The 17670-nt window shown below is 39.5% G+C and overlaps 1 protein-coding gene across 6 annotated transcripts in view; it reads right to left on the bottom strand.

Moving 5' to 3' along the window:
• The window catches only part of KLF12 (Kruppel like factor 12), a 238273-nt gene that overhangs the window by 54991 nt on the left and 165612 nt on the right, over positions 1 to 17670 (bottom strand). For 5 of the 6 annotated variants that reach the window (XM_027646772.1, XM_027646810.1, XM_027646790.1 and 2 more), the window contains exon 6: positions 9233 to 9292. The exons of the other annotated variant lie outside the window; for it this stretch is intronic. In XM_027646772.1, the coding sequence (XP_027502573.1) occupies positions 9233 to 9292 (60 nt within the window). The remainder of the gene's footprint in view (positions 1 to 9232; positions 9293 to 17670) is intronic. 6 annotated transcript variants of the gene reach the window in all.

The following is a 17670-nucleotide window of genomic DNA, read 5'->3' as shown; positions in this document are numbered from 1 at the left end:
CAGAGAACGCAGAGCCTGCATGGCTCCTGCTCCAGTTGCCCCCAGTCCTACAGCTCAAGACAGCCCTTCCAACCAGAATTAACTCTCTACCCAAATAATTTCCACGTGACTTTGCAAGCTACTTCTTGTAGAGAAAAGCTTAACTGAATTATCACCTCGTTCCAAACTAGTTTCTATACAAATAAGAAAGCCCATGAGCATAACACCTAAATTTATTGAAATGCTTTCTTTCCTGCAGTGGTTGAGAGAGTGCATATTACTTTACAGCAGCTAATACAATTTTGCCCCTGTTCCTACAAAGGACCAACCACGGTTTCTCCCTAAGTGGGAGTGCATCTCTGCGCTCACACAGCTGATATTCTTCCAGGACTCTTTATTACCATTTTCCCTATGATGGCTGCCACAGATGAGCTGTTCTGCACAGATTTTCTGCTCAGTATGGGGGGCTGGGGAGGGGGTATTAATTATACAGCAAGATGGAGCAGGGCCAGGCAGCCCCTCTGGTGCACCATCTCCTCCATGCACAACCCTCTTTCCTGCTGCTTTGCAGCTACAAGGATCACCTGTTGGTCTTGGCACTTACCCAAGCTGGGGCCTAGCGGAAATGACAGAATCAGATAGAAATGAGAGCCAGCTCCTATTCCAGCTACCCAAATGAGGGAAATACGAAAACAGACGATGGCAACGTGATCTACTTGCTGCACGTGGGAGCCAAGAGGGGGCGGGGTAGAAGGAAATGGAGAAAGAAGGGGTATACACTGAAAAAAAGAAACAAATGAAAAAACAGAAACCCCCAAAATCCACTAAAATGAAGCTTTTCTTCCTCCTGTTGTTCTCTTTTCATATTCAGCACAGCAAAAATATTAGGAGAGTTTTTCTCCATCTGAACACCTGCCAAGAGGGAGAACTAGCTACCTTTTTCCTGCTCCTGCTGGAGATGTTAGATGTTTCCATCTCCCACATGAGGTATCTCAAAGGGATATTCAGGTACACAGCAGAAACAATCTGCCTTTTTCAGGCTGGCTCCTCTCTGTACTGCATGGCGACACACAAACTGTTTCAAGATTTGCGTCAGGAATTCCCTTCTCCCACTACAATGCTCAGCAAAACCTTTTAGTTGATATTTGGGTGAGCTGCAATGTTGTGCAGCAGAAGAATTAAACACCACTCACCTCTCATTTTGTTATTCCAGGCAGAAAAAGCAGCTAAGTAACCCAACAGAAAAGGTAACCATCGCTAAGAGTATTTAAAGCAGAGGAATGCTGCCTTTTAAATGATAAAAATACAAACTAATTGCACACTGCATTTCCATATGTAGATTCATATGAGCCCTTGGAATCCATATTTACTCTAAGCAGTAAACATCCTATCATCCAAAATCTCTCATCAAATTTCTCTGGACCCTTGAGTTGAGTGACACCATAAATATATACTCTCTCAAATACCTTATTAGGCTTTAGATGAACTTTTAAGATTTTTTTTGCCCAATAATTTTTAGAAACAATAACAATAAAACAGGAAAAACCTAATTCTGAAAAGGAAGTTTCTCCCTCTCCGAGCAATGGAATGGATCCCCAGAGCTTCCTTCTTCCTGAGAAACAAGCCATGAATAATCAATATACAGTCCAATTCCTCAATAAGCACCAAGCCTTTAAACACCCAGCATTCAGGAGTCTCTGTGAGTTTGGCCTTTAAACTGTACCACTCTTTGCCCTTCTCTCTCTGGTTTCCTGAGTGTTCTCTATTCTGTTCTTTCTAGCAACTAGGTAGGTAAGCAGAAGCAAAATTCGAGCAGTGGGAGCAAGCTGGAGCTAATTTGCACTTTATGAATTATTCAAGCCCTCCTGATTCCTGCACCTGCACTGAGGCAGGAAGCTTGCAAGGAACAGTCATTACTCTTCTCTTGGGTTTGCACAAGCTTGGTTATTGCTCAGATACTTTGTTCTGTAACTAAGGGCTTCAGGTCTTGTATTAAGCAATGGAAATGGGAGAAAAAAAACCCCTAACCTCATGCTGTCAAACCCTTCTGCTGCCTCAAACCCAAGATAATAATTTAACCCATTCTGAGGTGAATTGTAGTGTGTATCAGACTGATGCTGAATTCATTTCACATACACTAATCCAGATCAGAGCATCAGCAGAGAAAGAAGGAATGGATGGATAGCTGGTCTTGTCAGACGTTTACTCTGCTGCATTAAACTGCACGTTTAAACTTCTCCCTGGCTCAGTAGAAAGTATTTCATGTGCATCAAGTATTTCATATGATAACTTGATCATTAGGCATCCTTCTCCACAGATATACCATAAATAAATTTTCTCCCTGGCATTCTGGTTATCAGGGGTTAGTTTAATACTATTGGAAGAGCTTATATTGTGCTTGCAACAGGGTGGATTTAACAAGCAAACAGGTCTTTTCCATCTCAATCTACTATTATCTTGGTAAAATGAATATGACTGCAACTCCAGATATGATCCGTGAATCTAGACAGCCATTAGGAACATTTGCAGAGAGCAGACACAAACCAATTAGCACTACGAACATTTTAAGATAACGATATGTTTTTGAGCTAATATGCTACGGCAAACAGATCTAAAAGTATTATGCAAATTCAAAGCAGCAAACACCATCTTCACTGTATCTCATGTCCACAGCTGCACTGAATATCTTCGGGTCTTGTCCTTTATTAACATTGCTGTTACCAACTAGTCTCCGGTTAAAAGATCATCTCATTAATTCCCAGAAGCTAAGCATCATGCTTTGATTGATCCAGTAAAACAGATCTGTGGTAACTGATAATGAAACCTCTTTAATCTCCTCTTCCAAAAAAATGAGTCAAACACGAGTGTTAAGCATTCAGAAAGGTACAGTCAATCCTTATCAAATCTTTGTTTTTCTTCTTTCTATGCCTAAAGAAGTTAATTCATTTTTCCATTGATGCAGAATGCATGATTGGTATTGTGCTGCTCTTATCGCATTCCTATCCAATAATAGGTACTCTGGCTCCTTTTTTAAGGTATTTCAATCAAGCATGTAAACATGTGTTATTCTTTGATGCTCCTTCATTCAGCATCATTAATCCCCAGCATGAAATCAATAGACTTAAAACTTTTAATCACGTCAAAATGCAACACAGAAATCCACAAATGACTTCAGTTCATCACACACACTGAATAGCCTGCAAATTGGAAACTGTGCCTTCTTTTTGCCTTGGGAATCAGCAAACCCTAAGCTAGTCTTTCACTGAAGTAACATGATTCTTTCTCCAAGAATATGCCATTAGGCAAAAAAAAAAAAAAGTTGATAAACAAAACATGGGATTTTCTGTTTGCTCAGTCATCTTTTTTCGTCCCTTGTGGTCTCATTGGCCTTATGAGAAACACTTTTTTTACTGCAACCTCTTGACAGAATGCACGTTTAAAAAAAGTTTAAAAACAATTACAGTAACTGGGTTACAGAATGTACTGGAGGTGCAAAAGAAGGGAAAACCAGCTTTGTGGTTGTTTATTTTCTCTTTTTAACAGCACACATTGTTTCTCTGCTTAAAAAGAATGCATAAGGGACAACAATCATAGGCCCTTTAAAAATAAAAAAAAGAAGAAAGATAATTAGCTCAACCTTATATATGATTTCCAAAGCCCCTGGGGCACAGGAAGTGACAAGAATCTCTTTGATGGGGCAGAAATTGTGGCTGAGATGCAAAAATTAAGGACAACCAGACCCATCCTTTGATTGGCAAAAGGGCAGAAACAGGTAAAACGGGAAAAGGGAAAAAGAGCAGCACAGGACCAATCTAGGCAATTGGAATATCATCTTTAATTCTACTACATTAAAAAGCACTGAAAGCTTGCTAATTTGAAGGAAGAAAATACAGTTTGGAAAGTGAAATACATGGAGAAGTGTGGAAACCGGCACACTGAAACCCTGATTTGGGAGACTTCCTAGGTCCATGACCACATTCCCACCCACTGTTCCATGAACAGTCCTAAACAGTATGTCCCTAAACCCATGAAGTCCTCCACTGGTAAGCTGGAGCTTCTCTGGGTACTAACCACAAGGCACGTGTTCACACATACTCATTCTGGTAAATGCCTGTTTTCCACCCACAGGCAGGGCCACGTCCTGAACATTGTCTACATCTTGCAAAGAAGCCCCCAAAGGCAGGTAGAGTTCTGATGGTGGTAGCACCACAACACCGGCAAGGTGTTGTGTTGTAGCCCTGCAGTCAGGTAATTCACCCAGAGAAGGAGCATCACGCCAGGAATAACCTGGCTATAAGGACGCAGGGTCTTCTGCATAAGTGTCCGTGAAAGTGAGGCTACTCTGCAACGAGGAATGCAAGAACCATGAGGCTAAAAGTTTGGACAGAAAAGGGGAATCCTGGCTCCATACTAGAAATCTGGACACAGCTCTCTGAGGGGAATAGCAAAAGCTCTATATCAGTATCCACAACTGCTTCTGGCCTGATGTTGCTCCAGCGAATGGAGCCTACAGTCCCAGTCCTGTCCACATCCAGGTAGGATACAGGTTCTTCTTATCCACTCTCCTTCCCACCCCATGACTTCTGTGCTCCTGTCTATACAAGAGTCCATATTCAGCAAGAATGGAGACGAGACACTCCACTGCTCCTCAAGTATCTCATCTGCTTAGGCCTGCACCAAGGATTCCAATGATTAAAACAACCCTGCGATGCTTGTGCTAAGACCCTACATCTCAGGTCTCCCACTTTGTTGACAAGCTGGTTAACGAAGCCCATCTGCAGAGGTGGCAATATTGCCGTTGCTGTTGCCAGCTTGTTTGTCAAAAGAATCATCTCTGCTCCACAGTTATATAAAAAGGGCTATGAAGATTATCTCTGAGGGAAACTGACACTTTTATTTCCTACTGGTTCCTTCTGTAGTCCACAACAACTCACCTAACCCAAATGGGCTATATTCCCACAAAAGCACTTATGATCCCTAGGCCATCAGCAAAGTATACACCTAAACTAGATGGGTAGGAGCTCCTTTTTGGTTGCTCCGGAGACACGCAATTCTCTCCAGTGACTATAAAAAGGAATTTAAGTGTTTTTCCTCAGAGGTAGATCAACTTGCAAAGCTTAACTTTAACATACAGGTAGAAGGTTGTGTTCACAGTGAGGCACCAGTGCTACTTGCTCATGCATTAAAAAAGTTTTGTGAGCGCGTAACAGAGACACCAGTGCCTCCAGTGTAGCACAACACAGCGTCACTACAGGTGAGAGAGGGAATGAAAATTTCATAGCAGGTATAACTAAGCTGCACTTTACTGTAAGTATCCAGAGTCTTAGTGACCTCCTGATTTTGCAGTTTTTTCCCACTGAAAGTAATGTTTATGCACTGAGCTGCATGAAGGAAAAGATGTAGATTAGGGAATTACTTCAAATGCTTTGGCTATCCTAGATGAATTAATTTTTCATTACCTCCTTCATGAAAAAAACCCCACAACAAACCAACAAAAAAAAATCCAGTAAAAACCCTGAGGTAAAACTAAAATATGAAATGGGACATTCCAAACCAGGCAAATAGCAGATCAAGCATATCCTTCTGGTAGTGTTCCTGTTACCAGTAACTTCCTATTCATTATCATCATCATGACTCTTTATCCTTTTCTTAAAAATTATCCAGATTATCTCTGCAAATGTGGGGTTTTTTTCCTGTTTGACAGACGCTAGATTCACTTTCAGCTGAAAGCAATTAAATTTTAGGCACAAGGAATACATTTTTTAAAGCCTGTGCTCTGTAGTTAACAATTTTGTCCTGGAGATGAATTGCAAGCACAGACTTGGGCCTCAACATTCTTACTAACTTAATGGGAATCCTAACAAGTCAAACAGTGTACTCTGCACTGCAATGCTTATTTTCTTTTTGAACTGGTGACAAATGAGAACGACTGCTTCAAACTAGTCTTAAAAATGACAGAAATAAAACAGAACACTACAAATGTTTGTCTTTGAATAGCGGAGAGTCAAAGCAATCTAAGGTGAAAATGGTGTCCGGCAGGGTAATTCAGATCAGGAAAGTCATCCAACTCCATAGCAGCTTGACCCAAACATAGCCCCAGAGGCAGTGCTACAGCTGCCAGAGAGACAGCTAGCCAAGAAGCTAGCGGAGGTGCAAGCCAAGAAGCCAGTCATGAACCCATAGGCCAATGCAGGAAAGCTATATTCCAGAATTTGGCATCTGGGTCCTCCAGCTGCCAAACATCCCCATCTGGCCAGGCCTGTGGACAAGGTGTTAAAAAGAACAGGGGTAAATTATACAAGAGTAAAAGAAGTACCATTTGCAAGACACCAAGGATGAAGAGGCACGTTGTGCCTGCCAACACATGAAACTGACACATATTATCACTTTGTCCTGGTGGATCAAGGGAGGCAATACGGACAAAATGCTCAACATTTTATAGGAGATGAAGAGTTAGATGTGCATGAACAGAAGCAACAGCCTCAGCCTGTGGCCATCCACAGAGGTCAGCAGATGTAGAAGATTTGCGTGGAATTGCTTTTGAGTAAAACTTAACAGCTTTGAGTAGAACTCAACCAAAAAAAAAAAAAAGGAAAAAGCCTACAAAAAATGTTTCTTCAAGACTTTGTGATCCATTGTTCCTCCATCATCTCAAAAGATATCAAGAATCTAAGAATATTTCTGCACTTTCATAACTAGAATACCATAATTTTGAGTTTAATCTTATGGAAGGATAACTCTCTTCCAATTTAGTGGAAAAAGACAACTTCAGTAATACAAAATTGAAAAAAAAAACCAAATCCAGGTAGGTATAAAATTTAATTCAAATTAAATATATCCACTCATATAACTGCATTTACTTGCAACCGAATTCACTTCTGACAAGAAGTTACTGTTCCTAAACTGCAACAGCGCCGTATCCTAAGAAACGGGACCAGCTGTGAGGAATAATGCCAGTGTAAGCAGCATTAAGTGCAGGGTAAGAATTCATACTTTCAAATAATATACTGACTTACATATTAATCTCATTGATCTAATTTCCTCTTTCAGTCTACAGACAGATTCACATGGCCTAGATGGGGTTTGGCAGATACAACTTTCTTGATCGATTTGATCCTTTATTTTAAAAATACATAAAACCCCTATAGTTCTCTTCCAAATTTCTGGTTTTATTAGAATCTATTTCCCTTACCAAATATTACACTGCAGTCTCATCTCACTCCAGTCACAGTGCACTAACTTGCAGCAGTTTAAAATTGCTACATGAGATTACAGAATTAGAGAGTCAACTAGGTTGGAAAAGACCTCTGAGATCACCAAACACCACCTTGTCAACTAGATCATGACACTCAGTGCCACATCCAGTCTCTTCCTAAACACCTCCAGAGACAGTGACTCCACAACTTCCCTGGGCAGCCATTTCAATGCCCAATCACCCCTTCTGTGTAGAACTTCTTCCTAATGTCTAACCTAAACTTCCCCTGGTTCAACTTAAGATCGTGCCCTCTTGTCCTGCTGCTGGTTGCCTGGGAGAAGAGACCGACTCCCACCTGGCTACAACTCCTTTCAGATAGTTGTAGAGAGCAATAAGGTCTCCCCTGAGCTTCCTCTTCTCCAGGTGACTAATGTCATCTTCATATACATCTCACCATGCATGTTTTTCAGGGGGCCTCATTAGTGGGATCTCATATTCATTACTATGATTTGTGTACACTCTATATGTAAATCCATGAGCAATTTTTTAAGCAAAATATTGACAACATTTAAAAGGAGTAAAAAATTAACAACATATACTTCCTTCTTGAAAATGCTTTCTGTAGAATGGAAGCTAGTATAACTGGTGATTACACAGAATACTATAGATCATTTCAGGTAAATAAGCCTGCATTAAAAATTGTATCTGAAATATACATATATTTTAGAAACACAACATTTTGGGAGACTACTTGGCTCTTCAGAATAATTTCTGAAGTTGCACTGATAATTTCAATCAGATCAAAGAAAATTCTAGGAATTTTAAAAAAATAAATGTATTGTTTCAATTTCATAGCCAAGGAAACCTTAAAAGTTTTGTATTGGCTTTAACAGAGAAATTGTTCCTTCTGCTTCTTTGAAAATGTTTGAGTAATAAGATCCTGCAAAATTTAATATAAATATACCAGTTGTAATGTAATTAACTGCAGATTGGAGATAGGAGGAGATTTAGGGAATGATTTCTGTATTTGACTACTCATTAGCAATTTGAAAGTGTAACTGCTCTTAAACGTGACTTCTTCCTAATTTTTTTATGAAGCTTAGCTGTACTTATAAATGTGAAGAATTTGATTTATTCTGCAACTTATTTGCTTGTATTGAATGTGTGAAGTTGTTTTTCCTTCTCTACTCCACAGGCACATGAATTACTAAGGATAAATAAAGCAGTGAGTTGATGGGTTTATACCTGTCGCACAAGGACCGTGACTCAAAAGGAATCTTCTGAGGGGCCCACAAAACAAACGAAAGGAGGAGGACAAACAAGCAGCAAGAAGACTGAGAGTGGACATTTCATTGCACACTATTTTAAAACCGAGTAAAACAAAAGCAATGAATCCAACAAAACCAGAAACCTATCAGCTTTGGTATGTCCCTGCTGTCACATGACATCACTTCTATTTAGGCAAGTGGGGTGAACCTGAAGGCCCTTATGGTATCACAACACTTGTTGAAACCTCCCAGTCACCCCCACACTGGACTGGCATATAAACTCTATGCACCCTAAAGCAGGGCATCTACTAGGCACATTACACAGTAAGGTTCTAAAATTATGCCCTCCTTGAAATAAAAGCAAGGAGATGAGAGCACTTTCTTCACTTTACAGCTTTGCTTGCCAACTGTTTCACGGTAACTGGCAATGGTCCATTATAACATGAGCTACATTGATTCACATTAACTTTGGTACTCAATTCCAGTAGACTATTATGAACATTTTAAAACTACAGACATTATTAAACATCAGATAAGACAGGGGTGTTTTTTTTCTGTTCTTGTATTTCAGACACTTGGATTTGAAAGAAAAAACAAAAATGCACCTTTCCCACCACCCTCCCAGGCCCAAAATATAAAACTCAATTGGAAAACTCAACTTTGGACCTTTTCTAGCCACACATATTCCCCCAGTCATGACAAAAAGAGGGAAAGAAACCTGAAAAGCACTGCTACTAGACTTTGTCAATAAAACAGAATATTATATAATACACAATAAAATGCTTCATACCTGGAGTTGAAAAAACGAAAAGGGTTAACAGCTGACCTGGCACAGCCCCACATGCTCTCTCTGGAAATTGAACACAGACAATAAGGAATTTTAAGTTACCCTAAACAATTGAAGGGGACTTAGACAAGCTTGAGTAACACTTACTGCAAAGTAAGTAAGGCACACGGCCTCAGTGTGGAAGGCATTTTAGGATTTTCCCATTCACTTAAAACTCTTCTTAAACTGAAACTGCTCTGTAGAGGTCCCAGCTAATGATAAAGAAGTCATTAGGAGCTCTGTGGTTAATTTGCATGGGAGCAGAGTCAAAGCTTAAGGGTCCACATGTCACTCAGTCATAATTCTGGATCATGATGGATCATATTTTCTTATTAAAAAATAATCAGTGATCAAGAGGTAAACATTAACAAGAATCTACAGCAGACAGACATTGCACGAAGAGTAAATAGAGGCTGGAGCGAATGTCTGCTCCCAGAATTCTGCTGCATAAGTAATATTAGTCCCAACACATCACTGAAAAAACATAGGTTTTAATGCTTTTTACTTGAAACTGAGACTCCAGGGAAAATAGATAATCTTCTAGAATATTACACAAATATACAGTGCCATAGCTGTATAAACTCCTATGCTGGTTGAGATTTGGACTACATGGAATGTTCCTTTTCATGGATAAATTCTGATCTACTGCATGTGCTCAAACAAGAAGTATCATATAAGCTGGTTTTTGGTTCCACCAGGTTATGGGGAAAAAACCGAAAAACCTGTAGAAAGCCAAGAACAGGAATAATCCCTTTAGTCCTTTCTGTAGTTGAGACCTCAAATGTACTATGAAATTAGTCTGAGGCCAACGCCCAAGAAACTAGCAAAAATATTAAGAGTAACAATATGAATCATAAAAAAAGATCTAGTACAGTAGCAGTTGAATGCATTTGCACTGAAAATGTTTTGGATCTTTCATAATGCTCAGGTAAAATGGCCAGGTTGGCACAGTAATTGTTGAAAGTGAAAAGGAAATTTTCAGAGCAACTTCTCTTGATTTATATAATTGTACTTTCTACTGGATATTGGAAACCTACAAATAATCTATTTTCTCTCTAGATTCTGCACTGCATATTTTGAACTGCTCAGACTGCCTTGCTTCAAGTGTAAATATTTGCTTTCTTTACTGTTTTTGCCAGTTGTTAGATGCTAGATTTCCAATAATGACAGAAATATGCTACGTAGATGACAAAATAATGTAAAGAATTTTTGAAGTCTAAGTTATTAGCTCTACCACTGCCCAATACAGGTTTTTTTCCAAAATTGTTTTTCCACTCTTCATGTAGAGTCTTTTTCTTCTCAGAAACATATCTCAGGTACCTGTCCCACAGTATTATAGAATCATAGAATATGCTGAGTTGGAAGAGATGCACAAGGATCATCAAGTCCAACTCTTAAACCCTGCACAGAAGGGTTAAACTCTGCCCAAAAGTCACACCATGTGCCTGAGAGCATTGTCCAAATGCTTCTTAACTCTGTCAGCCTTGGTGCTGTGACCACTCCCCTGGGGAGCTTGTTCCAGTGCCCAAACACCCTCTGGGTGAAGAACCTTTTTCTAATATCCAACCTAAACCTTCCCTGACACAACTTCAGGCCGTTCCCTCAGGTCCTGTCACTGGTCACCAGAGAGAAGAGATCAGTGTCTGCCTCTCCTCTTCCCCTCAAGAGGAAGTTGTAACTGCAATGAGGTCTCCCCTCAGTCTCCTCTTCTCCAGGCTGAACAGACCAAGTCACCTCAGGTACAGTTTTTATTTCACAGTTGTGTCAGTACCTAATCAAAGGGCACTGGGACAAAATCTCCCCTGCCCCATCAGCCCTCAATTGAAAGCAATATGCACTGTAAAAGTGGTAACTGAAAACCAAAACACTGACTGTTCTCTTCCATGTCAATTAATTTATAATCACCTCTGTGTCTTACTGGAAAATTATTTATTCCTACAGCTGATATAAACAATAGATTATTCAGAAGTCATAACTCTAAATTTTGTACACTTCATATAGGACCCTTTTTAACAACTAAGCAATAGAGTAGACAAAATAGACTTGTTGAGGTATTTTCATGCTGAATCTTTGTCAGTGGGAAATTTAGCAGACAACTAAAACTCTGCTTAGAACTTACGGTATCCAAACACTGAAGGAAAAGACACCCAGACATTATCCAATCAACCTCACAGACACCTAAAACTTATTATGTTCCTCTTTCTTTGGCATGAAAGCCAAAGGGTTGTGGCCTCCCACCCAGTTTCTGCTCCAATCATGGGGAGAAATAGCCAACCCTTGTCTTTGGGGCTTGAAGCTTATCTGTGCTAAGAAAATGACTAAAACACATCTAACAACAGGTAATCAGCACAAAAGGGATCTTCCCAATCCAAAATAAGTGTAAGAGGAAAAACAAGAGATAAAGGACCACTCCTGGATCTCTCCTTGCATACAAATGTAGGTATCTAGCTTCCTGAGTTACTGCTGTAACCACTAGTTTTTTATGCCACAGGAGGGTGGCTGCACCACTGCTGCTGCTGGCTGTTGCATTTTTAAACAGTGATGGCTATCAGGAAGAGGAAGAGCATGATCTGGGTTTTACAAAAGGTAGAAATAGGTAAGCTCAGAACAAAGTACTTGATCTCTTGATTTTCACAGTGGGAAAATTGGGAATGTGAGCCATTCTTTTTTTTTCCGAACTGTATTTTAATGAACAACTACAGGTTAGAAGCCCAAGCCCTAAAGAGAGCAGAGAAGACTCAAGGCCAAATACCTACCTAGGAGGTCAGTGGAGACAGTTCTAGGAAGCTGGCTCTCTGCAGCTGAAATTCAAAGCCTTTAACTCTGTGCTATGTTGTGCGAGTGTTGAATGCCTTGTGCAGGTGCTCTGAAACACTGCTGGAGCTGATCACGTATTTCATAACCTCACAACATCTCCACCATACCTCCACCAAAGCAGGTAATCTGCATCTTGTCTCAAGTGCCCGTGCTATTATGGCTCACCTTGGTCCTGAGTACCTGCAGTACTTCACACATGTTGCAAACATTTGGGGATAGTGGTACCTCTATGCCATTGACAAGGATGTACCAGTTACAGAACTGTGTGTACTTGGTAGTTTCTTTCAAGTGAGAGGAAATCCACATTTCATTATTCTGACTATGCCTTAGTTGTGGCTAACAATCTCAGAAATGATGTGGTGATACAGACAGCAAGCAGTTCCGAAGTGGAAATACTGAGTGAAAAGGGAATCAACCTGTTCAGTGGGATAAATAATTTTCAGCAAATAATTTATTATACAACATTACCCTGCTACTGTGCTTTTGAAACTTTTATGATTGAGATTTCAGTCATTATTCCAGTTCCTCCTGTGAATCGTTTGACTCTTTGGCCCTGACAAGCAACAGATTACAGAAACAGCAGTGGTCATCAGTTCTTAAGATAAACACCATGGTGCCTTCTATGTCTATCTGACAGCACTGTGTGTCCCTGATTTATCATGCATTATCCCAGTCTTGTGCTAAATATTGTATTTTTCATGCAAATAATTGAGAGAGGCATTTTGACAAGACTGAGACTGCTGACTTTTAACATGTAAATAAATCAAGTATTTTAGTGCCTGATGTCAGCTTCTGGTCATTTCCAGCTTAATTTATTTTTCAGGCTCTGTTTGCAATGCTGGCCTTTTCTGCCAGCAGCAGATACTCTATACAGGCCTTAGGATGAGCACTTTCTAGGGCAGTGTCTGACCTCAGTACCTGCAAGCCTGCCCCATGACACCTGATTGAGCGACACGGGCTAGGCAAGAGAGGTTTGGCCTTTGCTGCCTCCTCTGATCCACCCTGGTCTCTTCCTTATTTTCTTCCTGCCTCAGCTTCCATATTTTCTTGCACCACTGTATCCTGTGGCAAGTCAGTATATCTCAGAAGGACAAATAAAGAAAAACATGACCCAAAACTTCATCCTTGATGCATCTTTTGTCACAGCTCTAACGATGGAGGTGTACGGTTTGACTCTGAAATCTGCGACCATCATTACTCAGGATTAGATGCTAAAATATCAGTCACTGTGCTGCTTTAGTCTTTGTTTCAGCCTTCACTTCCTTTTATTTTGGCTAGAGTAATTTCATGTGTATGGTGACTTTATGCTCCAAGTATCCTTTCCGTGATGTATTCAAAATAGTAACACTCATGTCCTAAGTCACAAACACATGGACAATGACAACTCCTTGGTACTCAGGCTCAGCACAAAAAACTCTTCTGTACCCATCATCCAGGAACTTCCTTTCATTTCTCTTTTATTTCCAGCCCAAAAAGAACTTGCTGTGAGAAATGAGGTTGAGGTGGAGTCACTTCTAGTCACAGAGAATTGAACTAATAGACAGGAAAATCTAGTACAATCTTTTCCCATTATGCAGGAAAAAGGAAAAGGTAGAAAAAAATGTAGGTTGGTGGCTTTTTTTTTAATCCCTATATTTACATGCTCATTCAATTTTGTCTTGCTGAACAGTGTTCATCTCTTAATAGTTCCCCTCCTTTGCATGCGTTTTACATATCTGTGACCTACACGACTTTTGTAGTTTGCGTGCATTGATCTAAATAGGACAATTTTTCCATAAATCAGTATAAGCACTGCTATTAAGATTTAATTGTGCTGCATATTTGTCTGTCACAAAATCACAGGAACTGCCTTATGCAAAAGGAAAGATAAAAACTTATCTGATCTAGATAATGAAAAAAGAAGTAATTTTGGCTCAAGTGACAGCAGAGGACAATGCTCTTTCTTTTTCTTATCAGTAAGCCAAGGCAGCAGTTCAGTGAGGTAGTTTCATTGTGGCTTTTTCTGGCAGTGTTCTGCTATCTAATCCACACCTCTAAGTATTTGCTACAGCCCTGAATTTCTAAAGACACACAGCTCTGCCCCTGCTCTTTGCGCTCATTTAGAAAGAAAAAACATAAAAAGTTGAATAACGAATCACTGGGGGAACAGATAACAAATAGGTGTACAAACTGCTAACTGGGAAGCAGTAATTCATAATGTTATTTATAATTCCTTCTTCAGTGTCATGCTCTTCAAGCAACTATAGAATGTCAACCTTCCTATCCATAAAATGCATTTCACATATCTAACAACCAATGACTCTGGAGCAACACATTGTAGTGGATTAAGCAGGGGAGTAAGAGGTAGACGTTCCTGATATCAGCTTATTCTCTGCTCTGCTGCATGGCCTTGAGCTAGTCGCTAACCTGTGGATAATTATAATATCTGAACACACAGGGGACCTGTACAATTTAATTAGTTAATGTTTGCAAAGCACTCCAAAGATAAAAAGTGTTATGTGAATGATAATCATAAGCTATTGTTTTGTGGCAATTTATTCCAAAGCAAATTTGTGTAAACATGTTTAGAAATGTTAATTCCAATAATGGCAAAGTTTGGTAACTACCTTGAAATGATCAGCATTTCACAGAGTAAAATTTAAATTAATTAACAAATCTAATTTATTTCTGAGAAGATATTTATATGTGAATTCAATATAGACACTAAACTGAAGCTGGGAAACAAGAGTTTAGAAAATTTGCTTGTGATGTATAAAGAAAATGAAAGAGACATACAGAAGGTATCAATGAATACACCTTGCAGATAATTCTCTCTTTGCATCATACTGGTTCCAAAAATAGCCCAAGTGTTGAGTTACTGGTTTTCTTTTTAGCATCCAGACTTCTGTTACAGTTCCAGGATTAATCATTAGACCAAACAAAGTTGATGGTAAAACTCCTCTGGACTTTAACAGAAGTAGGATTCCTTAGTTCTTCCAGCTTATGCACTTAAATATTTTTCTCAAAAGGAAAATATTACTTCTAGCAATGGTGGGGTAAAATACGTATTTAAGAGCAATGGCCACCCCCTCTAAGTGATTCAAGAGAAGAGACATCCTAATGGCAATATGGCCTTGTTCTACAATCATCTACTCAATAGTCATGGAAACTTACTCTTACAAGGGAAACGGGAAAACATGATTTTGTGTAGACCAAGCACTTTTATTTTCAAATTAGCTTTCTTCAGTGAACAATTTGACAATACCCCTATCCCCTGATACACTGTCACTTAAGCAATCTAGTCCTTTTAAAGTAGGCAGTGATGTCAACTTCTCTGAAGAAGATGCTTTTGATTTACAGTTGTCATTCACCTAGCCCTTGTTCCTTGTGGTTGCTGGCTGAGGGGAAATCTGTTATCCTGGCAAAAGGCTCTGGAACATATATCAAAAAATGTTCACACCAAAAATACTAGTGCATGCACAGAATGGCATCCTTTGATTTTACTAACCAACTGTCAAATTATTAAACTTTGCTTTTGTCAAATATCACATATTCAAAAAAAAAAAAAAAGAAAAAGAACCTTTTTAGAATAATATAAGTTCATTGGATTACTGAAACCCAAGATTCATACTTAGTGCCCCAAAGAGCAATTCCCAAAGGTATATAGAGGTCTTTCAAGGTCTTGGATAGAAGTCTTCAATATAGCTTTAGGCACATTCATTTTTTATATACAAGCAGACGTTTCTGAGAATTCAGATTCTGCTAGGAAGCAGTTTGTAAAATGCCATATAAACACACTGTAGAAGAAGTCAGTAGTTCTTCAGTGAGTTATATGAACTGCATGTAGGTAGCAGAAACTTCCCCTATAGTAGTTGCACCAAGCCAAAGCTTACATGTACTAGCTCAATTTTTTCTTAAGTCACAGACTTCCAGAATGGCCTTAGAAAATAACATAGAGGGGGTTTCCTCATATGTATCTTCAGCCATTTGAGATTTTATCACTCTCCCAAAACCACTTGTCCAGGTTTCTTTATAGCTGCTGGGGAAGACAGACTACTCCAAAAGATGATCACAACTGATGAGATGACTGGAGTATGCATCTCTCTCCACTGAGGAAATCCAAAATACTTGGGCCTAACTTTTAGATAGATTGCATTGGGAGAGATGAACTTTGCTGCAAAATTATGTCCAAATTGGACAGTCCAGCATTGCCCACAAGTTGCCTAGGCTAGCTGAGACACAGCACACGTCTGCCAGCTCAATGGTGCCCTTGGGTTATTAGCCAGCTTCCAACCCAGCAACACTTTTCACTGCAGAAATCTCTTCTTTTCTGCCATAGGATACTTATTTGAGACTTCTGCCAAAAAATAAAACAGAACTGGAAGAGAAAATCCCTGAAATAATGACACAGTGGGAGCATCAACCATAATACAGATGACTGCCTGCCTTGTAGGGCTCTACACCACCAGTGTCTTTCATTTACATATCTGCATACATACCTCTCTCTCATTGTTTATTAAGCCAGTTCAATTTGTAGAGTGACTCCGAAGGAGGCCAAGGAGAAGTCCTAAAACACGTAACAGCCTATGGGGGAGGTGGGAGGCCCACAGACAGTTTTTTTTGAGTATGTGGTCCAATTTTCTTCCAAGAGGATTGCAGCAACTATGCAATCTTCTGCTCTAGTGTCTTACTGCAATGGAAAAATGCATCCCAGACTTGGGAATGCTTTATGAGAAAAGTAAAATTGAAATTGACGTATTCCCACAATTTCACTTTAGACCACTTAGCATTCTCCAGTGAAAAAATCCTTTATTGAGGCAATTCTGGACCACTATGAGTCAATTGTCCACCTGTAAAACCAGCATCTAATTGTGTGCCAGTTTTAAAATGAGCATTTTTTCACGGAGGGTGGATGTACCAGAGGAGAGAGAGGTGAAGTACACATAAGTACTGCCAAAACAACCTTGTTAAAGTTTCTTGGAGACTCAGGACAAAGTATTTTGTCGCCAAGTGGAAGAAAAATTGAGGTGAAAGTTCCTTATGACGAATAGCACAATAGCAGCAATGCTTGCAGCTGAAGCAGGAAAGCAGGCTATATCAGGGCAGAAAATGAACAGCTGATGGAAACACAGATACAAACTTCAAAAGAGATAAAAATAAGCCACAAAAGTTGATTTACATTTAAGAAGAGGAGGGAGACAAAAAGAGATCTAGGGCAAAAAAATTAAAACTTGAAAAAACATATACTAATTTAAGAGAGTACATTGGTATGGTGTCTATGCTGTCTGTCTGCTGTGGAATTTCTTTTTCACTAGTGTAGTATCAAAAACCAACTCCTACTGTATTGCAGTAATAGAAGTCAGTGAATTTAAAAATAAAGTAAGATGATCACGTTAGCATCCATGTATCAATCACATAAAGCAGCCAAAGAGAACAAGGGTGGGGTCAAAGTCCCTAATCTCATTTTCATACAAGCACTCAGAGGCACCCAGTTCAGCGCAAAGAAGAGTTCCCGTTAAAGGTCACAGCAGTCACATACAAATGACAAATTCCATTTCTCTGAATTAACTGCAGCTATAACTACAAGTAGCCAGGATTTCCTCTCT

This window comes from Corapipo altera, unplaced genomic scaffold, assembly GCF_003945725.1.
Source record: "Corapipo altera isolate COAL_440 unplaced genomic scaffold, ASM394572v1 0, whole genome shotgun sequence".
NCBI lineage: Eukaryota > Metazoa > Chordata > Aves > Passeriformes > Pipridae > Corapipo > Corapipo altera.
Note: the sequence above shows the minus strand (reverse complement) of the source record. Positions and strands in the feature narration are given on the sequence as shown.